The sequence below is a fragment of the Hipposideros armiger genome, unplaced genomic scaffold (assembly GCF_001890085.2).
Source record: "Hipposideros armiger isolate ML-2016 unplaced genomic scaffold, ASM189008v1 scaffold_278, whole genome shotgun sequence".
Taxonomy (NCBI): domain Eukaryota; kingdom Metazoa; phylum Chordata; class Mammalia; order Chiroptera; family Hipposideridae; genus Hipposideros; species Hipposideros armiger.
The window spans coordinates 1,577,996-1,601,338 of record NW_017731628.1 but is presented as its reverse complement, the minus strand read 5'-3'; the positions used below and the strand labels follow the sequence as shown (position 1 = coordinate 1,601,338).

Genomic DNA, 23,343 nt, shown 5'->3' with positions numbered 1-23,343 from the left:
GTATTCCCTAATAATTTGTAACTGCTACGATGGCAGACCCAACTCTCCTTTTCAAGGACTGTCCAGGGAGTGTATTAACCAGAGAAGAATGTTTTACACTCTGGGATTAAGAGAGCAAACTAGCACTGCTCTGGTGGAAAAACGCAGTGCTGCACAGACAGCGTACACCGTCTGAACGGGGCCTGCCTACACAAAGTACCTTCTCGTTAGCCTTCAGAAATCCTATGGTCGTATTAATTCCCAGGGACTGTGGTCTTTTATTAATCCAGGGAGACAGAGAGGATTGACACTGGAACCTGGGCTCACTCTAGAACCAAGAGCACTGATTTGGAAACTAGAAAGAGCCTTAGGGGAATGACCCAGTCCATCGCCATTCACTTAACAGATAAGGAAACTGGGAACTGAGACCTAACGAAGTGCTTCCAGCTGTAGTTATGTCTCCCACATGTGGTCTGATGTTCTTCCCACTGAACCACCCACACTAAGCAGAGAAAAGGCCAGAATGAATGGATGCTGGGACAGACAGGTTTTGGTGAGGGGAAAGAACACAGATCATGGGGTGTGCCTCCCCCCCCCCAAAGGCAGGTGCGAGGAGGAGGCTCTAACAGGGACAACCGCATAGAGAGCTGGAGGGGTAAAGAGCAATGTGGCAGAAGAAGGAACATCAACAGAGCTTGCTTTTGCTTTTCATATTTTGTTTTCAGTTTTACCTAAGAACTTTCACTACAGAATTTACGTTTTACCTGTGAAGAGTTCCCTTTAACACTTTTGAGCTGGGCAGAGTAATGTTATACTAATATTGCCTTGCACTTGTGTGCCAGGCTTTCTCCCTTTTAAAATACTTTATACACATCGCCATATTTGAGCCTCCCAATATTCTTGTGAACTCGTGAAATATATGTAAGTATTGTTATTCCCATTTTATGTACAGGAAAATTGAGGACCTAAGAGTAATTAACAAGGAACTCAAGTTCCTTGTTAACAAGAAACTTCCAGCCACAGAGGTAAAGTTCATGGTGAATGCTCAAAGTCACCTATTTATTCGAAAGAGAAAAAATGCATTTCTATTAGCAACCTGATAATTTTTTCCCCCCAGAAGTCCTAAGGGGAACTAGGCATTCAGAAAGTTATATCATAAAAGTAAAAAGTGAGGGAGTGTAAATTACTGGAGGAAAGAAAAAAGATTTCAGTCAGGGACTTCTATAAAACAGTAACTTTAACAATTCTACAAATGGGAGAGGAGTAAGGGGTGCCCACAGGGAGGAAAAGTACAGACAGGAAGAGGGTGATGTGTCCTTTATATCCTCAGAGGAACCCTACATTATTTTGACAGCTCCCAGGGGCCATCTTTAATGTTAAGGTCAAAAAGACATGAAAAGATAGTTATTGCTGTGCCCACAGGGCATTTAGAAAAAGAAGATGCTGCACATTTCACTTCAGAATGCTGTTACTATAATGCAGTATAGACATTAGGGGAGTAAACGGGACAGGTTTGTGGTTCCCAACCCCTTCCTTTTGCATGCAAAATGTCTATTTAGCCAAAGGTCATGTTGTAAACGTGCAGTAAATAAGTCTTTAATCTTTGCCTAGGGTGTATAGAAGTCAGCTTTTCTAAGTGGAAGGGTTAAAAGGGAGATAAAACATGACTGCACATCCTTGGAGGGATCAAAAAGCATTTCACTGGATTTTGATTTAGACCCTCTGAATGAAACCGTGTCACCACACCGTGATGCTGCCACTCACTATCTGGGGAAGTTCATCCCTTATGCGTGCTGAAAATAAAGAACTCACAGAGCATCTTTCATGTCCTAGCTTATGGAATTCAGTGAGGCACAGAGATGAGCAGAACCTAACAAAACCGAATGAATACATATCAAAAGGGAAATAGAGTCAGAATTCCAACCCTGCCTACACTATGGGGGCGGCAGGAAAAAGCAGACGAGGGGTGAGTTGCCTAAAGAGTCATTTATGCTACAATACAAAGGCTCCAGGGGCTGAGGAGAGAAAGGGCTTAAGGAGAACTGGCCTAACAGCACACATTTGCAGACAGAGGAGGCTTTGTTTTCTGGGCCCTAAGCCCTAGTTTCCTGCTTTTTAAAATTTATTTGTCATTAAACGTATTGGGTGACATTGGTTGATAAAGTTATATAGGTTTCAAGTGTACAATTCTCTAACACATCATCTGTATATTGCACTGTGTGTTCACCACCCAGTGAGGCAGAGCAGCCTGACACGGCCAGGGCTGCTCTCCCCAGCTCCATTAGAGAACCGCTGCTGCCACCTCCTGTTCGCTCTCAGTTCTGCTGCTGGAGGAAGTCAGTCCTCTGAGCGCTTCCCACTGGAGCTGTATTTATTCACCATTTGTTTAAACTCACAGAGCATCTTTCATGTCCTAGCTTATGGAATTCAGTGAGGCACAGAGATGAGCAGAACCTAACAAAACCGAATGAATACATATCAAAAGGGAAATAGAGTCAGAATTCCAACCCTGCCTACACTATGGGGGCGGCAGGAAAAAGCAGACGAGGGGTGAGTTGCCTAAAGAGTCATTTATGCTACAATACAAAGGCTCCAATATGCTACAATACAAAAGCACTTTTTTGAAGCTGGGATTCTGACCTCAAGTTTAATCAAATACAGATGACTTGCCTATATATTTAATAGCGCAAGGAAAAACCTCGAACCCAATCTTAAAAGCTGGACTGGTGCTTTTATTTGTAAAAACCACATCGTTTCTATCCCGCAGGTGTGATTAGGACAGCGCTCATGAACATGGACCGAGAAGCCAAAGAATACTACGAAGTGATTATCCAAGCCAAGGACATGGGAGGACAGCTGGGAGGACTGGCTGGGACCACGACAGTGAACATCACCCTCTCAGATGTCAATGATAACCCGCCCCGCTTTCCCCAGAGTGAGTATCTAACCAGTGGGAGCACAGGTCTCAGGCCAGAGGAATGCACCCCTGAGAGCTGCAAGAGGGAGGAGCTCTGAGTTCCTCTTGAAGTTCAATCATTCACGAGTCCTTCCCCACACTTACCACGCGGTTCTCACGTGACCATTTCCTTCCATGTCCCAGCTTCCAGAGCACCACACCAGCGCTTCTCCCTTTTTTCACTATCGCCTCTCTATGGAGCCTTTTTAGACTTTCTCTCTTAATCACCATGCCCTGCCCCCTTCATAAAATTAAATATTAAGGAATAAGATTTTGTTGGGTAATATTCAACTTTAGAGCGCCACAAACCATTTTGTAATATCTAAGATTTTTTTCACCTCTCCCCCAACAAGAACCAATTTTTGCCCCCCTAGGGGGCGATATTTCGCCTGTTGAGAAAGCAGGGAACTAAATCAAAGCAGTGACCTGTATGGGCACCAATCAATCACAAGCAGTTACCTCCTTTGTAAGGGCACTGGGCTTGAGGGAGGGGCACAAGATGCTTGAAACCCAGTCTCAGCCTCTGTGAAGCTTAAAATCCACTTGCGGAGTACATATTCTATACTCATCAAAAGTTAACCAGGAAGCAGCGTTCGTTGTGCCACTTGGTTAGTGCAGAATGAAACCTTCACAATCAACTAAGATGAATGAAGGCTTCATAACAGGATGAGACTTCAACAGGGGGCTGACGAATATAAAGGATGCAGGTAGGCAGAAAGGAGAACATTCCAGCACAGGAAGCCATTCACTCATTCAAAAATTATTTGTCTCAGGTACTACTCTAGGTATGCGATACAGAGCAGTGTACAAAACAAATGAAATCTCTGCTCTCCTAGCGCTCATTCGAGGAGAAAACTGAATGTAAAAAGTATATACATGGAAATAAACTTGCAAATGTAATTTTATGTTTAAAGGCCCCTAAAATGAAGACCTGCTCTTCAATGTTTTAAGTGTGTTGTGTGTCTAATGGAAGTCACTGAAAAATTTCTGAGCAAGAGATAGACAGAAAGCAAGCCTCACTGAACAGCTATGTACAGAATGGTTGGCAGGGCTGGGGACGAGAGGCTGGACAGGCTCACAGGAGGCTCTGAGAGCAGTCGGGCTTGAACTAAAAAGTACTTAAGGAAATGCAGGAGGAGTGGAGTGAGACAAATAAGAAAACATAAAATTATGCCTCTTGGTTTTTTTACTAAAAGAACTAAGGTGTGGGGTCAAAGGTGACAATGAGATGTTAAGTCTGGGTGGCAGGGAGAAGAACTGTACTACTGATAGAAACAGAGGGTGCAGAATGGAACCAGTATCAGGCAGTGAGGAAGACAAACTCAGATCTGAATAGGAAGTAACAGCAGGACAATCAGATTAAATGTCCTGAAGAAAGGTGGAAATACAGAGCTATGACTGTGGAATGGAGCCCAGAAATGGAGACATGAATTTAAGAAGCAGATGCCTAAAGGGAGCAGCTGGAAAAGTGAGGGCAGCAGACACAATCCAGGTGAAAAACTTAACCAGGGAAATCAGGCTTTAAAAAAAAGACAACCAGCTAAACTAAAACCAGAGAATCAAGCCTGGCTATCAGCTGAACAGCTACATTTCCAGTCAGCCAGACCAAGTGAACCATCTAATTTATCTATATAAATATAACAAGAGAGCTCAAATATTGGGTTGTCGGAAAAGTCATGATGCATGTTTGCAACAGATGGCACTAGTTCATTTTTGGAAGTACTAGAGACATTCGCATCTATGTTATTGCTATGTCATTTGACAGCTGACAGTTCTAGTTTCATTCTAAAAAAAACTGAGTGATTTAGTTGAATTTTGGAGATTTTACAACAAGGTGAAGATGGAAGACCAACCTGTGAATTTTCGCCATATTTTACTGTTTTACTTCCATAAAGGGAAGAAAGCATGTCAAGCTTGTGAAAAGTTGCATAAAGTTTACAGTGACAATGCTGTACAAGAATGTCAGTGCCAACGATGGTTCACGAAACTCTGTGCTGGTGATTTTGATCTCAATGACGCTCCTCGGTCTGGGAGGCCCATCGAAGTTGATGACAAAATAAAGGCACTGATCGAGTCAAACCCATGTTACACGACACGAAAGACTGCAGGAAGACTGAACATCTATCATTCAAGTGTTGATGACCACTTGAAGAAGCTGAGATACATAAGCAAGCTCGATATTTGTGTTCCATATGAACTCAAAGAAGTTCATTTGACGGCGCATAAAAACATCTGCAATATGCTCATTAAACGTGAGGAAAACGATCCTTCTTTGAAGCAACTGATAACTGGTGATGAGAAGTGGACTGTTTACAACAGTCTGGTGCGCAAACGGTCTTGGTCCCAACATGATGATTCGCCTCAAACGACAATGAAAGCAGATATTCATCAGAGGAAGGCTATGCTCTCAGTGTGGTGGGATTTTAAAGGTGTCGTGTTTTTTGAGCTCCTATCAAGGAACCAAACAATCAATTCGAATGTGTACTGTCAGCAATTGGACAGTTTAAATGAATCCATCATCCAGAAACATCCAGAGCTTGTTAATTATAAAGGAGTTGTGTTCCATCACTACAATGCAAGACCACATACAAGTTTGATCACCCGTCAAAAATTATTGGAGCTTGGATGGGATGTGTTGCCACACCCACCATACTCGCCTGACCTTGCGCCATCAGACTTCCACTTGTTTCGCTCTCTTCAAAACTCCTTGTGTGGTTCAATTCAGACGAGGCTGTAAATCAGCACCTTGTTCCATTTTTCGCAAATAAAGACAGGTCCTTCTATGAACGAGGAATTATGAAGCTCACTGAAAGATGGCAAAAGGTTATCGAACAAAACAGGCAATATGTCGATTGATCTTTGTGTTTATATAAATAAATGACCTTTGAAAAACACAGACAAAATACGTCATGACTTTTCCAACAACCCAATACTGACATACAACTGGTTACACAAAGTCTCCATGAGATTTCATGAAACAGGCAGGATAGTAGATATGCATTTCACAAGTGGTGCAAGCAGGTAGATTACTAACTTGATTGGTTCCACAGTACAGAATAGTAGCGCATCAAGGAAAAGTTTGTAAATTCATATATGGATTGGCTTCTTAATTGCTTTGGTGATCCTGTGGGTCCCATCTTTATTATTTCATGAATAGCTCACATTATGCACACTGTAGGCTGCCAATTCTTAAACACCTTTGAAAACCCTATTTGGCTGGTGAAGGTAGAAAGAGAAGAACAAAACTATTACATAGCTCATAAGTATGTATATTTGAACATATTGTAGGAAAGTCATATCACCCCAAACATGGCAGCTTCACAATAGCAGAACACAATACAATGATAACTGGGGTTTTCATCCTGCCCCACAAGCCAACATCTTAACACCCTTCTAAAACATCCATTTTGAATTGTCGCTTTTTCTAAATAATGGAGAATCTAGGAAAGAGTGGAATCATGGAATATGACCGTATGGAAGGCAAACTAGAAATGTATAAAAGTAATCTCCAAGCATTCTGCACACATTGTTTCTGCTTCCTGTAAAACAGTCATTATTTTTGGACTTTTAAAAATGTCTTCTTTATCCCACCATCAAATATTTCCCCACCTATTTGCTAAAACTAAACTTGAATGATCTCATTAGTCTATCAACCTACCTTGGATTAACTTTTCTGCATTATTAGTCTTCTAATTCTTCATTGTAGGAAATACATTTTCCTTTTTTTCACAAATATTACCGTAACTGATTATGGGATGTTGACGAAATGACACACCTACTATTTTACATTGAACAAGCTCAGTCACCTTTAACTGAACCAAATATAATAGAATATTAAAACCTCAGGCTATTTATTTCTAAGATAATGCATTACATGTAGAAATTAAATGTGTGTTTGTTTAAACACAGAACACACCGCTTTCCTGCTATGAAGAAAATTGTAGGCAGATGCCGGTTTGTTTATCCCCAAAGTTCTGCAATGGCAAAGTCTAATCTATCAACAACTTTGGAAGGGAATGGAGAGAGTTCATGAGATCCAAATGCCTGCAGCTTAGTACAGACATTAGCAATTTCCTGGCTCATGTTGGCATCATTTCTTCTCGTGTGCGAGGGTGCTGTGAGCTGGCTGGGTACTGTCCGCCTCCCCAAATCTTTGTGAAATCAAGTCCTCACATCCCAGGCTTCCCTGTAGCTTGCAGTGCATATTAGAATAAAAGAGAACATGTACATATTGAACCTGTGATTGTGTGATTTTCTTTGTTATTTAGTCAGTCACATTACGATTGATAAAATAATGAAGAATGTCAAAAAATTGAGCCTCAGAAAAGGTAGGTTAGTGAAGATACAACTCTGTGGAGACGGAAATAAACTAAATTTCTTTGTGAATTCAGGGTATCAGGTTGAGAAGGAGAACATTACAAGGTCTGAGCTTCTTCATATGTGAGAACTTCGGGGGTATGCCATCCTGGAACAAGAGAGCAAGAGGCCTCAGAGGTCTGTCCATGAAGAGGCCATCAGTGGGCAGTCCCAAGAGCAAGGACGTGCTGACGGACAGCACACGGCGCTGGTGGACTGCCCTCCATGGCGGTTCCTCCTTTATAAGTCACTGATCACCATCAGATGTGAGCAGGTGGTCGCAGAGATGGACACTCAGTCCACTGGCCAGGCCACGAAGGAAAGTGGCAGCATCTGAAATGTGAACAGAATAAATACATACTTTGTGGCCACAATGTTTTTTTCCATCTTTCTCAAAAGACATTAACATTTGGGGAAATATCGGGTTGTCGGAAAAGCCATGATGTATTTTTTATATGTTTTTCGTTACAAAAATGCATCATGACTTTTCCGACAACCCAATAGTTCATTAGGAAGGACTGAAAGATTGGAAACCAAGGTACTTCCTGCCACTCTGAAGGTAGATTCACTGAGATAAGAAATATTTCTGCTTTCATCCTGTCCCACTGTTAGGATGACGGTCAAGCTGGGTGGGCCCCTCCTTACCAAACGTCCAGTACAGGCTATGACCTAATGCCGCCGGCTCGGCCTCTTAGATCTCAGTTTTCATCTGTGAAACTCAAGTTGTAATTGTTGAACCAGGAGAAGGATGTTTTGCACAGCATCCTGACACGATGTGATACTGACCGGGCATTTTGTACGGTGACAGATGACAAGGGTGCATGTTCTGACCTTTCTTCACAGAACATTATCAGATGAGTGTGCTAGAGTCAGCCCCGGTGAGCTCCACCGTGGGGAGAGTGTTTGCCAAGGACCTGGACGAAGGCGTCAACGCAGAGATGAAGTACACCATCGTGGATGGAGACGGGGCAGACGCCTTTGACATTAACACGGACCCCAACTTCCAAGTCGGCATCATCACTGTGAGGAAGGTAATCCAACCCCTCTTTCCAAACCACTCTCATGGAGGCTTTGAATCAATAGATGTCGTAAGGGCTGTTGTACTATTGACATGTATTGCTTCAAATCTTCTGATGATGCTCTTTTCTTCTATTGAAAAAAAAAAACAAAAAACCTCTTACTCTTTTTGCTTATGTGTAAACACTGGCTGTGTCATCATTTTACACAGAGGGTACCAGGTCATGACATAAATATATTGCAAATATGTCATTTCCCCCAGCTCACTACTTAGCTACTTAAAAAAACTATCATACCTTAATTAATTCCCTAATTAATGAATTAATATTTGCACTTGAATAATACTCATTTTTTACCATCATATACCATAAACAACAATAAAGCAAGCTATAATATTACTTAGGAATCAATAAATAACATGCAGGAATTTTTTTAATTGCTAATTGAAGATCCATAAATGCTAATTAGATGTGGAAAAGCTTTATCAAACCTAACTGCTGAGTGACGTTATCACTTGATAATCCTTTGCTTCATGTAAATTACCAGGTTTTCTAAATGTAAGCTAACGATTCTTTTTGTGGCATAAAGCACATGTGGATGAACATACTCAGGTGAAAAATAAAACTTTTTTAAAAATTAAAGTTTTAACATCCTAGTAAATATATATCTGAGGAAATACATTAATTCAAAACCTCAATGATTTAATCTTATTTCTCTTCTATTTTAAATACATTTAAAAACCCAAAGTATCTTAAATTCTTTATTCAATAGTTGTTGAGTGTCTGCCTATGTCCCAGGCATCATTCTAGGCATTTAATGAAGAGAGTAAATAAAGTAGCCAAAAATCTCTGCTCTCAAGGAGGTGACATTCTAGTAAGGGGAAGAAGACAATCAAAATAGCAAGTCCATAAAATAATATATTAGAAAGTGATACGTGCTATGTGTGGGGGGAGGGGTAAAATAGAACAAAAGTGGTATCAGAAGAGACAGCATGACTTCAAACTGAAATTGAGTGGTTGGCGTTGGCATCCCAGAGAAATGACATTTATACAAAGACTTAATAAAGGGACAGTAACAGCACTGAGTTGGGCAGCTTGACAATGAACAACCCAGGAGATGCCCTATAAATGACTTTTGGTGGGAACTGTACGTGGCAGACCTGGAGACGAGGGAATGGGCACAGAGATATTGAGGAAAGTGTTCCAGCACAGGTAAAATCAGTGCAAAGGCCCTGAGGTGGGCCTCTGCCTAGTTTGTTTCAAGAACAAGGGGGATGATAAGACTGCGTGGAGGGGAAGACTAGTAGGAAATGAAAATATTCAGAAGAGTAACAAGGGGCCAGATTGTGTAAGACTTTATAGACGGATGTAAGGACTTCGGTCTTTACTCTGAGTAAAGTGGGGAATAAATGTGTGACATGACTGGACTTTCATCATAAAATAATTACTCTAGGTTCTGTTGAGAAAAGACCATAAATGGGCAAGGATGGGAACAGAGAAACCAGCTAAAAGTCTACTGGAACAATACAGATAGGAGAATATGGTGGCTCGGACTAGCGTAGTAAGAACGGAGATGGTGGGAAGCAGTCAGAACCTGGATATATTTTGAAGGTAGAGCCAACAGGATTTCTTAACAGATAAGATCAGGATAAGAAAGAAAGAGAGGAGTCCATCTGGCAATGAGAACAGAGTTGCCATTAACTGAGATGGGAAAGTATACAAGTAGAGAGGATGGACGGGGTGACAAACATTAGGATTAAGTTCTGGGCATGTTACATCTGCAATGTCTGTGAGACACCCAAGTGGAGATGTATAGTAGCTGTTGGTTATAGGAATTTGGAGAAGAGTTCTGGGCTGCAAATATAAATTTGAGAGTCATAAGCATATATAGATGGTACTTAGAGCAAATAGAACAGGATGACATTCCAAGGGACCGAGCATAGATGGAGAAGACAGTGAAATGAGCCCTGCAGTACCCCAATGTGATGAGGTCAGGAGACTGAGAAAGAGTCCAGGGAGGAAGGAGGAAAATCAAAGGTGTGGTGTCCTGGAAGGCAGGAAGAAACTGCCTCCCAGAGACGGGAACAACCACCTGCGACAAACGCTGCTGGAGGCGATACAAGAACACTGACAGTTAACCACAGACTTGAGGAACATGGAGGACCTTAACAAAAGCAATAAACTCATAACTTAGAATGTGTTGCAAATTAATGTGTTTAATAATAACTTTATTCTATGCTGTCTTGAGTTAACGCTGCTTTAGAAGGGAAGAGTTCACATTTGCCCCGTATTTATTTAAAGCATAATCAAATACAGCTAAAGAGCAGATATAGCCAGCATTCCTCCAATCTTTATACTGCCACATGACGACCTCAAAACAGTGCAACATGCTCAGATTAACTTCAGAATCATCACATACATCTGAATGTAATTTAAATATTGCAGTTTATTTTATTCTCATTCTTTGAGAATAACACATGCTAAAATTATAAAAGGGGACTAGAAATAATAATACCAATTTGGTGTATCCCACAGGATTAAAGAACTTTCCCCTATTACATGATAAGCCTCAAATTAACAGTTAATACATTGCTTATTCTGACAAGTAACAGTAAACAAGGTAAATTGTCAAAGTTTTAGATAAATGTTGGTTTTTTTGTTTTTGTTTTTTTAAGATTTTTAATGGGAAATTGGGGGGATGGGAACAATGCTAGGGAATTGGGGGAAGGGGAACAGACAAGTTGCTGTCGTTTTGTTCTTCAGTCTAGTTGTGGAGGACACTGCTTCACTGGCCCAAGTTGGCACCATCATTGTGCTCTTCCTGGGCGAGGCAGATCAGTCGCCGGCTTCTGGACGGCCACTCATGGCGGCTGCTGCCCGCTCACGCTGGTTGCTGGCTACACATGGTAGCCCATGGCAACCCACTGCCACAGGGGCTGCAGCCTACGCCATTGCCGGCGACTCAAGGCAACCCAGCTCCAGGTTGAGCTGTTGTTCAGCATCTTAGCTGTGGAGGGCAGTGTCACTGGCCCTCATATGTGGGATCCGAACAGGGGCCCTCTGGCGTCCCAAGCCAGTTCTTAACCATCGCGCCACTCGGCCGGCCCAACTGTTGGTTCTTTAATGCAAAAATTCCCTTTAAAAAATTAAGCAATCAGAAAAAGAACTTTTGGGGTTCTCAATATATTTTAAATTTTATTTTATATCTTAACATATAAGATAATTCTAAATAATAATATTAATTTCTGTCAAATTATTAGAATATAGCTTAGACCTTATTATAAGCCATTCATTTAAAAAAATATTAAGTATTACAATTTTGTATCTGAAAGGAACCTCAAAATGTCATTTCTCCAGCTTCCTTTCCTGGAGAAAAGATTAAACTTCACAAGACAGAACATTGTCTTTCATTGTCATTACTAAAACTATATCCAGGTTTAATCAAAACAGACATCAATTTTGCCAAGGTCATTTGGATTTCTCTTCTGAACTTAGGAGGTGGCAGAAAATGGAATTAAGAAAGAGGTCCATAAGCTGGGTAGACAGACAAGTCAAATGTAATAAATACTTTAGAAGCTACTGACTGCTGCTCAGTCTATACCTTGGAAATGACATTCACTCAAGACGCCTGATCCACACCCATTTTCCTACTCTGTCATTACTAATGTCATATAAAATGGAAACAAAAGTTCTAGTTTTGATTTATTTCCCTAAGGCCTATTATTCATCTAAAAAGCATACTTTTTCAAAAAGAGAAATTAAGTTGAATTGATAGAATTGGGTCTTCATAAAACCATACTGATTACTACCCAGTACCTTGGGTCTTTTTGGCTTTTAAGTAATCAATCAATTGATTTTCAGTCTCTTAACTTAAATGCTAGAAAGATAACTTGAAATGTATATTTTTCAGAATGTTCTTTATTTTATGAGCATGCTGTTATGCCATTCCTCAGTTTTCAGCATGCCTTCCATCTTCCAGCATATAGTAAGCAATTGTTTTAGTCCCTTCTCTAAGGCAGGCCACAAAGAACGAAACGTCTATATTTCATCAAATCTAAGATGCCCATGAAACGTAAATCCTATCATTGTTTTATATACCACTTAAAAAAAAAACCCTCTTGCCATTTAAATGATACAATGCTTTCTTATTCCTTAGCTTACTTTTTGAGAAAGTTCTTAGAGACACAAACATAGTGCTTCACTCACATCAGCATTACTCCTGCTGTTGTTTCCAGGCCATTCTGCCTACACAACTTTTGTTTCAATGTCAAATCATAATATTGAATCATAATAAGATCGTTTTTTAGACATTTTAGGAGGCAATAAAGTTCAAACATGTAGTACCAACAATGTGCAGAACTCAATTAAAGTACAACGTGACTAGCTCTGACCAGGTTTGGCTTGCTCAGAGGCAATTGCGTCCTGTCTCCCATTGGGCCTAAAGGCTCCATCAACTGCAGAAGCAAGCCTATTTCCAAAATAGCAAAATATGAAAAAAAATGTATTCCTTAGACCAGTACTTGTTAATACATTGAAAAACTTTTTTTCACACTTCAGTGTAACAACATTTTTTGCTGCCTTTTGAGTTTTAGGCCCTCACTAGGCACTGGGGAATAAAAATCGGACTAAGTCATAATCTTTGCCCTTGAGGGGCTAACACAGAAACAAATATTTGTAATACAAAATAAGAAGAGCTACAATGGAATTATGACAAAGTGCTATGGGAACAGAGGAGGGGAGCTAGCTGCATTACTATTTTGTGCCAAAATTTTCATGACTCAATTTTCAAGAATATCACGGCACTTCATTTTTGTGTGCTCCAACTCTAGGAAATTTCTTGAGTTTGGAACCTGGGTTCTCAGACATTGCTACGCTTTGATTTACTATTGTGAATGTGAAAATAAACAATTCTTTGATGTTAAGTAAGTACAAAAACTTTTGGAAAGAGAAATATCAAACTCACATTTTTTTTGTGGGCAATTTAAAGCACAGCGTATTAGGGCAATGTTTTCTTTCAATTTTAAATAATAAAATTATTGAAATGAGGTAGACAATAGCCTTAAACAATGTAATTATCACTAGGTAACTTATTTTAAAAGAAATTTTAACAATAATTTAAAACTCACTTTAATCTCTTCAACAGATTGTGCTGAAACAAGTGTTAAAAAAAAAAAAGAAAAAAGGATTCTGATTCATATCTTACAAAAATAAACTCAAAATGGATCATATACCTAAATGTAAAAATCTATAACTATAAAATTTCTAAAAGGAAACATAGGAGAAAATCTTTGTGACCCTGATTACACAAAGATTTCTTAGGTATGACAGCTAGATCCCAATCTACAAAAGAAAAAATAAGATTTCGACAAAATTAAGAGTTTCTTGGGCCAGCCAAGTGGCTCAGTTGGTTAAGAGTTGGCTTAAGAACGCGAGCTCTGAGCAACAGGGCCACTGGTTCGAGTCCCACATGGGCCAGTGAGTGACACTGCGCTCAAGCTGAGCTGCCACTGAGCTGCCAACAGGTGGCAGGATGGCTCAGCTGGTGAGAGCACGTGCTCCTAACAAGACTGCCTGTTCGATAGTGGACTATGCCCACCCACAACTAAGACTGAACTCAGCACCTTGAGCTGAGCTGCCACCTGAATGGCTCAGATGATAGAGCATGTGCTCTTAACAACAAGGCTGCTGGTTCGACTCCCACATGGGATGGTGGCTATGCCCACCCGCAACTAAGATTGAACACAGCACCTTGAGCTTAAGAGGCCACGAGGTGCCGACGGGCAACCAGGTGGTGACTGGCGCCCTCCAAAACGAAGATCGAAGAATAACAACTTGGCTGGTCCCCCTCCCCAACTCCCCAACACTGTTTCCCTGCCCCCCCCCAAAATTAAGTTTCTTCTCTTCAAAAGACACTGTTAGAAGAATAAAAAGACAAATAACAGATGGTGAGAAAATATTTGCAAATCACATGTCTGATAAAAGACTTAAATATAGAATATATAAAGAACTCTTCCAGAAAATCTATAAAAATGTTCAACATCATTAGGCACTAAGGAAATGCAAATCAAAACACACAAGCTATCACTTCACATACACAAACGATGCTAAAATCAAACACGCTGACCAAATAATGACAAAGATGTGAGGCAACTGGAACTCTCACCCATTCCTGGCGGGAATGCAAAACAGCACAGTCACTTTGAAAACTGTTTTGGAAGTTTCTCATACCGCTAACCATACAATCCTGCAGTCCCATTCCCAGGTATCTCCCCAGGTGAAATGAAAACCTATGTTCACACAAAACCTGCAGGCAAATGTTCACAGGGGCTTTATTCAGAACCGTCAGAGACTGGAAATAACCCAAATGTACCTCTAGTGGGGAATGGATAACCAAGCTGTGCTACATCCATACAATGGAATACTACTTGGCAATATAAACAAACAAACAACTCATTCACACAACAACATGGATGAGTCTTGCTAAGCGAGAGAAACTAGGCTCAAAGGAGTGTATGCCGCATGATTCCATTTATATGACATTCCTGTAGTAGGAACAGAGCACAGACCATGGCTGCCAGCAGGGCAGGGCTGACCACCTAGGAGCACAAGGCAGGGGATAACAGGGGTGACTGACCTGCTCCACTCCTACCGTGTTTCCCCGAAAGTGAGACCGGGTCTTGTATTAATTTTTGCTCCAAAAGAGCATTTTATTCATTTATTCACGTACAAAAATCTACATGTATTCAAATACAGTCATGTCTGGCTGACGATCTTAACTGGGGCTTATTTTGGGGTAGGGTTTATATTATGAGCACCCTGAAAATCATGCTAGGGCTTATTTTCCAGTTAGGTCTTATTTTCAGGGAAACACAGTAAATCTTGATTATCCCAGTAGAAACATGACTGTTCACATTTGTCAAAATCTGCGAAACTTAACCCTAAAAAAGATGAACTTTAATGTACGTCAATTACATCTTAAAAAACAAATACAAAATTCACACCACGTTAGAAAAATAACTTAGAATTAAGAGAAAAACAAACTTTACCTAGCTCAAACCTAACATAAACAACAGTGCCCACTTTGGGTTACCCATAGTTAAGGAAAGAATTTTAAGAGAATATAATGTAATTGACTAGGAAAGATAAATGTCTAGATTTAGAGAGCAAGTATAAATGAAATAAATGGATAAAACTATTCCTTCAAATATACCATAATCTGAGTGCCAATGTGCCTGTTATGAAAACTTTGCCTTTTGACTAAGAACTAGGAGGCAGACAGGCTGAAGGAAATGGCTGCTTGGTTCAAACGAGAATGGGAGACTCCATCAAACAAGGAATACAATATATGGTGCTTAGTAAATACAGAACAAATAGTAACCTAACAACAGCAACAAAACAAAAAAGTTTTTGTTAAAATTTGAAAATAAACTTAGTTAAAGCAACTACCACTGTTTGTTTCTCAAAAGCTAAAAAGTTGCTTAAATGGACACATGCCTCTTTCTAACATGAAATGTGCTTAATTCAGCATGTTTTATGAAAAAAACCTTGAGTGAATATTTAGCTACAAAAATTTGTCATCACCAAGTCCACATGTGACTTTTAGGCTTTAGTAACTGCTTTTATTATTATTGATGATCTTTTGAGGTGATTGTTGCTTAAAATATTTAAACATTTTTGTCAGTAAAAAAACAAATTATTCTTAAAAGATAGCATTCAAGTTCACTTTCTGCCCTGAAGTGCTGTATTCATTTTGACATAAAAATATTCTAAAGGTAGGAATACATCCCCCCCAAAAAAGGAACTACCAAAAAAATTAGATTTTATGACACAGAATTTTATTTTGTGGATGAGCTCTGAATGAGGAATTTAAAAAATCAAACCAGCATTTCTACTCTGAGACTATGTAACCATGTTAGCTTAATCCAGTCTTTGAGCTCTCTGGGTTTGTTTCTTCAATTTAAATGAGGCATTGGATTACAATTTTAAGAGAGCTTTTTAAGAGATCGTGTACGATAAACTAAATACTCAAATATTGATCTGGCACAGTGCCCTAAGAACGTGTGAGGTGCTTATGATAGTTTCTTGGGAAAAAAATCACTAATGCCTTCATACTCAAGAATTTTTTTAAAGGAAGAAAACAAAAAAGCCTAGGCCTCAGTTGTATGGATATCCTGAAACAGAACTTGAACTCTCTCTTAATAATCAGACACCTTTTCAAATGAACAAACATCTGTAAAGACGAGATGACCATGCTGATTAGAGTACACACATTAAAATCAGCCACTCCCACCATACAGTGGCTTTCTTCATCAGCAAACTGGTTTCCCTCATTATCTCTGAAGCGTCTAGCATCTTCTTTACCTTCTTTACCCAAGTTGCTGAAACTGACATTAAGACCAAGAACCACAGAACAAAAGGAAAATTCTCCTTATTTTTCCCTTGCCTATTTTTCACCATTTTAATGAATCGGGGAATCCACCCACCAGCCATCAATGCCGACCCTCCTTTAGAACCCTGACATATAAGCTCCTAGCTAATCAGTTTTCCTGCCTTACTTTTCAGCCCCTGAGTTTTGAAAGCAAGAAAAGCTACACCTTGAAAGTAGAGGGAGCCAATCCTCACCTGGAGATGCGCTTTCTGAACCTGGGCCCGTTTCAGGACACAACCACAGTGCACATCAGCGTGGAAGACGTAGATGAGCCTCCTGTATTTGAACCTGGCTTTTACTTTGTGGAGGTGCCTGAAGACGTGGCCATTGGAACAACCATACAGATCATTTCTGCCAAGGACCCAGACGTGACCAACAACTCAATCAGGTTTCTGCACAGATTTCACCTTTGCCTTATATCCTGGCATCGTCCATTCCCTTGTATCTAATTTTCTAGCACTTTTTCCCTTTGCTCCTTCCATCTCTGGAGATTCTCTTACTTCATTAATTTTTTCCTATTTACATAAAATGGCCTTTTCAAGTTATTGAGAAGTGAAGTATCACTATGTCTACAACTATCAACTGGTTCAGCAACACATGCCCCTTTGTTCTCAATTCTGGTCCTACTGACACTTTGGGATGGATAATTCTTTATTGTAGGGGCTGTCCTGTGCTTCGTACACTGTTTATCAGCCATCTCTGGCTTCAAATCACTAAATGCCAGAAGCACCCCGAGTTGTAACAACCTAAAATGTCCCCATATATTGCCAATGTCCCTGGGGCGGGGGTGCGCAAAATTACCTTGAGTGGAGAACCAGCAATTCAGATAAAGCATAGACAGATACACATTAAAACATTAAAAACTGTTGAATCTTAGTGGCGAATATAAAAGTGATCATTGCACATTCTTTCCATTTTTATTTGACCTTTTTTACTTTTAAAAAATGGGAAAAATTACACATACAATAGGTATTTCCGTCGTACACCATAGAAGGAACACAGAAACTACTCCTGCTGTCTGCTGTCAATGCTTCGATGCCACGGAGACTGGCCAGGTAGGGCTTTCTACCGCAAGCCCACATATCAGTCTCCCAAAGTGCGCCCTGAACTTAAAAGAGTCTGACCCAGGTGCTTCCCCCTCGAGACAGGGGAGGACAGCTGCTCTTTACAGCCAGGGCCATTTCCCACCAACTCCGCAGCCAAAGTGCAAACAGCTGGTGGATAGGCTGACACCTCGGCCTTCCAGAGCAACTGCCAAGCCTCTGAAGCTTGACGCAAAAGGTCAGGATTCCAGGCTGTTTGAAGCCATCTGTCACATTAATTGTTGAAAGCCACACAAATGGATCTGGGGCTTTGGTGCAGACAACACATTGTAAACACGCCCCAGTTTATGGAATGCCTTTTCTGTCAGCTACTTCCCTCACCTGGTGCAATTTTGTATGTAATGAAAATGTGCTTCAGCAGTTTAACGAAGGTGGTTCTCTCCTGATAGTAACTATGGGGGCGTGGGGGGGGAATCTGCTTCCTCTAACCAACTAGTAAACATTAGATATTTGTACATTATATGTTAGGCATTAAAATGGCTAAAATTATTTTGTTTGAATTATGATATTTGATGTTTAGAAGTCAACTCATCTTTGTATTATGAGTTATATCAACTTTGTAGGAGTGATATTTCAACCTGAAGCTTTTCAAATGTAAATAGGATGGAAAGACGTTAGTGAAACCATATTATCCCCAAAACAACCACAATATAAATGAAACTGATTCTATTATAAATGTATATTTTCAGGAGCCAAGGATATAGATATATAGAAGATATAGACATGTATCTATCTATCTATCTATCTATCTATATATATATATATATATATGTATCTTCTGGTCAATTAATTTATTCATATTAAAAAAGATACCATGGGGAGAGCTTTAGAGACTAAAGCTTTATTGAGGGGGGGAGTTTGAAATAAAACAAGCATAAGCTTGAGAAAATCCGGTCTCATTTCTAAAGAGTCGATTAGAATACTCAGTAGCTATTTCCACCTCTTTCCAAATTCTGGCTCAGGACTCCTACATGGTAAACACTGGAGATATGGTTATGTTAGGACTCACATTATTAAATGACAAGCAAAAGATACAGGAAATACACAATCACACACACACACAACACACACACACCCGCAGAATGAAGGTGCAATACTTAGGACTAAAGTTGTTATCTCAAGACACATATAGGAAGGAAAGAGAAACACCAGCAGGCCTAAATCCACTACTGGCATGGAGCAAAACGAGGTATACAAAATGAAGGAATCCTTCTAAGAATTCCTAAGCAGAGAACGCCGCCTCAGCTGATGGGCCATTGAAAACCACCAGCTGGCCGGTGTACTGCGCAGTCAGCATCAGGGAGGTCCATAACGGAGCGCTTGTCTGGTCCAATAAATCCCAATGGAGGAATCCAAGGGTGAACAGGCCAGGGGGCACAGAGAAGGGTCCACTGGGCTTATTTGGGTGCAGGACTCTAGGTCCTGAGACTGAAACTGGCAAGAACAAAACAACAGCCACAGACCTGGAGGCAACAGACAAGGGTTCGGGCAGAGTGACACAGCAGAGCTCCATTTATTAGAACTGGGAGAATCCTCCCTCTGCATTTCAGTTGCAAAGGAGCAGAATTCCTAGTGCCAGATAAATGGTCCCTGACTCTGTATCGTCCCCAGGAACAAAGAATGGTCCCTGGGCCCAAGAAGAAAATCAAGGGTCCTGAACCCTCAGCGGGAAAAGCACCTAAAAGTGAAGTCTCTGGCTATCATATAGTAAACCCATTTGGGAATTTCTTTCCTATGTTATCTTTCCTCAAATTGCTCATTTTATCCTTATTTTTCCTACAGAAGTTATTTTCTTTTAAAATAATTTGTATATGTTATATGCTACTTGGTTATCTAATTCATCTTCTGCATTTTTATTACCAATAAATGAGATTTATTCCTAAAAATAAAATACATATTAAGTCACCCCAAAACCAACATATCACCTAAAGTTAAAATGTTATGAACAAACAGCCACTTAACTTTTTAAAAGATTGTTAGGACTTTTATAATCTCCTTACTAGGTATAGTGTGTTTAAGCTTATACGCATAAACTGGTCATCACTTACCAGTAAATCCCAAAACTAAGTCTCCAGATTCAGTTCTATATACGTGAAAAATAGTGTTTGGATCTCCTAAATTTTTAATAAATGCTCAAGGAATTTCTGGCAAGCAGGAAACTGAACCATTTGGCAACTGAAATACGCTGCTGCTGTGTGAAAACAGCCCGCCCGCCTGCGCCATCCTGGTGTGTGTGTGTCGATTTAGCGAGTCTGCCCATACTGCCCTACCTCTAAATTGCTCCCAAATTCAGAGAATGTCCTGAGCCAAGCAAATAAGCAGGGAACCCAGAGAACATCAGCTACTGTTGGCTAAAGGGAGTTGGTATGTTTCTGTTATGCCTCCTCGGCCCCTAATAGGTGAGAATATTATGGTTGGAGAAAAGAAAGCCACCTCCGTAATTCACTAGTGTGTCCCAATTCCCTCATTCTCCATCTGTGTCTACACCTTTCATTTGTTCTCCTGCCTCCTGAAAACTGGCCCAGTGTCCCATTCAGAGTCATGGAGGCGATTAGTGCCTCAATTCAGGCCCTGCTGGGAGAATCGGAAAGGGCCTGCACTTGATGAGGGAGGCTTCTCTGAGGCAGGCTCTCAGTGTTTCCTCTCGGCGTGTCACCAGGCAGTGCTGTCATGGGCCCTTTCAGGTAGTTATTTCTATCACTCCATCACCCAGACCATCTGTGACATTTGCTATGGCACAGCAAGTCTGAGTGCAGAGAGCTGGCTCATCACAGACTGCCTCTCCCTCAGCGTTATGCCTCCAGAATGCAGAGCTACCATCAGGGTGAGGGCTCTGCGGGCCGAATGGCTGGCTTTACTCATGTGTGGGGAGCTGAAAGGAAAGGCTGTCATGAGTCAACCAGTGTCTTTTCCCCAAGACAAATCAACTCTTAAAATTGCCAGGAAACTTTAAACTAAATCACTCGTTAAACCTACAAAAAAATGCCCCAGTTAATTTTCAATGAACTTTGCAGGCATATGTTTGTTCTTTATTAAAAAGTCAACTGTTTGTTATCATAATCTATCCTCATGAAGGCATAAGGTTTTGTTTCCTTAAACAATCTCCCTCATTCCATGTGCAGTAAGGCAGCTCGGCCTGGTGGTTAGAAGCAGGAGCCCAAAACCCAACTGCCTACCTTGATTCCAGCAGTGAGATCTTGGGCAAGTGACCAAACTCTCCATGACTCAGTTTTCTCACCTGTAAAACGGTGTGATAACAGTACCTTCCTCATAGGGTTATTGTGAGGATTAAGTAAGTCAGTATAAGTGAGGTGTAGAGCAGTGCCTGACTACAGTAAGTGTTCGTTAAATAGGGTCACAAGCAGAAAGAGACATTAATTTACTTCTTTAAACTTCCCCACTCTTGGAGAGTTACAACTAAAGTGACTCCAACTTCTCTAGCCCTTAGCAGCCACCTTTCCCTTTAATTCCTATCTCTCTGAACAGCCATCCTGAATCTCTCTGCAGGAAAAAATACATATTTGACACAAAACACTTTACCAAAAAATACATAGTATATATATTATAATATAATAAATACTATATATGTGTGTGCATTTACATATATATGTATTTACATATATTTGAAACAAAAGTTTTACCATCAATATTACCCTTACTGCATGAAATAGTCTGGCATGCATCTATTCTATGCATTTTCTGTCAACACTAGACATAGCTCACCATATTGATTTCACCAACCTGCAGCCTGAAAACCAATACACTAAAGAAACTGCTTACTCTCATCAAAATGGCAGTTCCCCAGTGTCAACAACTTTAAGATGTGGACTGTAATTGCTGGCAACTTTAAACAGAATTTTGAGCCCAATGCATCAGAGTGTGTATTGTTTGTATTTTTTTCAAGTCTCACCTCTGCAAATCACTAGCTGTGTAGCTGAAAGTGACTCGGCTCCTCTAAGTCTTAGCTTCCTCTTCTGACAAACTGAGATAATACCCACCTGCTAAAGATGTTGTGAGAAATTAAAAAGCTATAAAATGCCTGATGTTCAATAAATGGAGCGATTGTATTTACCAGCCATTACCAAGGACCACATAAGGTTCTCAAGGATGGCTCTCAGTCATGGCTACGTGTCAAAATCCCTTATGGGGATTTTTAAACATACAGATGCCTGAGCCTCCCTCCACACTTACTGAATCTCCCAAGATGGGGACCAGGTGAAAAAATGCAGGTGAGATAAAACAAAGGGTCTGATTGCCAAGTCAGATTCAACAGAATCTTAGATCTCACCCAGTACCAAGGTAAACAATGATTCAAAGGATGCAGACAACAGCAAAATACACACCAAGCTCTCCTCAGGCACAGGTACTTGTACATCCTTCTTTTCCTGTGTAAGGATGCATGTTGGCCCGCATGGACCATGAAAGATGTAAGTAGTTCTGGTTATGAAACATCTGCTTTTCATACTCTCTTAAATACACAGCTCACATGACATTTTCCAACAAGCTGTGCCCCATTAATTCATAAATTCCAAGATGATTTACAATAAGCCACTTAGACCTGGTCCATCCTGCTAAAACCATTCCACAGGTAAGGCCTCTCCAGCTAATAAACAATTATAGTGTTTGCCAATAGGTGGGTCATTAGCACGTTTACAGAGGACCTGACGCAAATCTTTTCTTCTCAATAGTTGATACTAGTTAAGGGACTGGTATCACCAAACTACATGTTTTCCAGTTTCAACTTGGCATTTCATAACTTATTTGAATAAACTTCATTTTGAACCAAGATATGTAGGGGTTGATATCTAGTGTCCCAAAAGCCTTGGGCAGTTTTAAGCTTTAAATATCTGAAATTGATCTTTAAATAGCTTAAAACTGCCCTCAAGCTTTATCACCGTTTTATTTTATGAATCAGGAAATTAAAAGAATAATAGTTTGTTGTTGGTTTTTACAGGTTATTTTTGTGGTGGGGGTAGGGGGGAGTTAGAAATGATAAAACAGCAAATTCAGTCTTCCAAGTGTCCATTACTCAAAACTAGTAGAGTCATGTTTCTCATCATATACCCTCTGTTCTCTCATGTAATATGCTGTAGTATGTTTATCCAAATGAAATGATGCATTTAATCTGTGTTTTCTGCAGATATTCCATTGACAGAAGCAGTGACCCTGGGAGATTCTTCTATGTTGACATTACAACAGGTGCCCTAATGACTGCAAGACCCCTTGACCGGGAAGAGTTCTCATGGCATAATATCACTGTTCTTGCTATGGAAATGAGTAAGTAATGCAATAAATTGGTCTCTATATAGTGACAAGATACAAGCATTGCAGAAAATGGAAGTTTCTAGAGCTTGTTGGAATAAGAATTGTATTTATTACAGAAAGAAACAGAAATCATAGTTCATACAAGTGAGTGAATACATTTAGTTCAAATACTTATTGAGCATTTCCCATACACCCAGTCCTGTGCTAGAGATAAAAAAAACGAACATGCAAAAGCAGTAA

At 40.2% G+C, this 23,343-nt stretch overlaps 1 protein-coding gene across 3 annotated transcripts in view; it reads left to right on the top strand.

The window, feature by feature from the left end:
• Positions 1–23,343, top strand: part of CDH20 (cadherin 20) — a 199,468-nt gene that overhangs the window by 158,609 nt on the left and 17,516 nt on the right. For all 3 annotated transcript variants that reach the window (XM_019657693.1, XM_019657694.1, XM_019657695.1), the window contains exons 5-8: positions 2,747–2,914; positions 8,135–8,322; positions 16,870–17,123; positions 22,979–23,115. In XM_019657693.1, the coding sequence (XP_019513238.1) occupies positions 2,747–2,914; positions 8,135–8,322; positions 16,870–17,123; positions 22,979–23,115 (747 nt within the window). The remainder of the gene's footprint in view (positions 1–2,746; positions 2,915–8,134; positions 8,323–16,869; positions 17,124–22,978; positions 23,116–23,343) is intronic.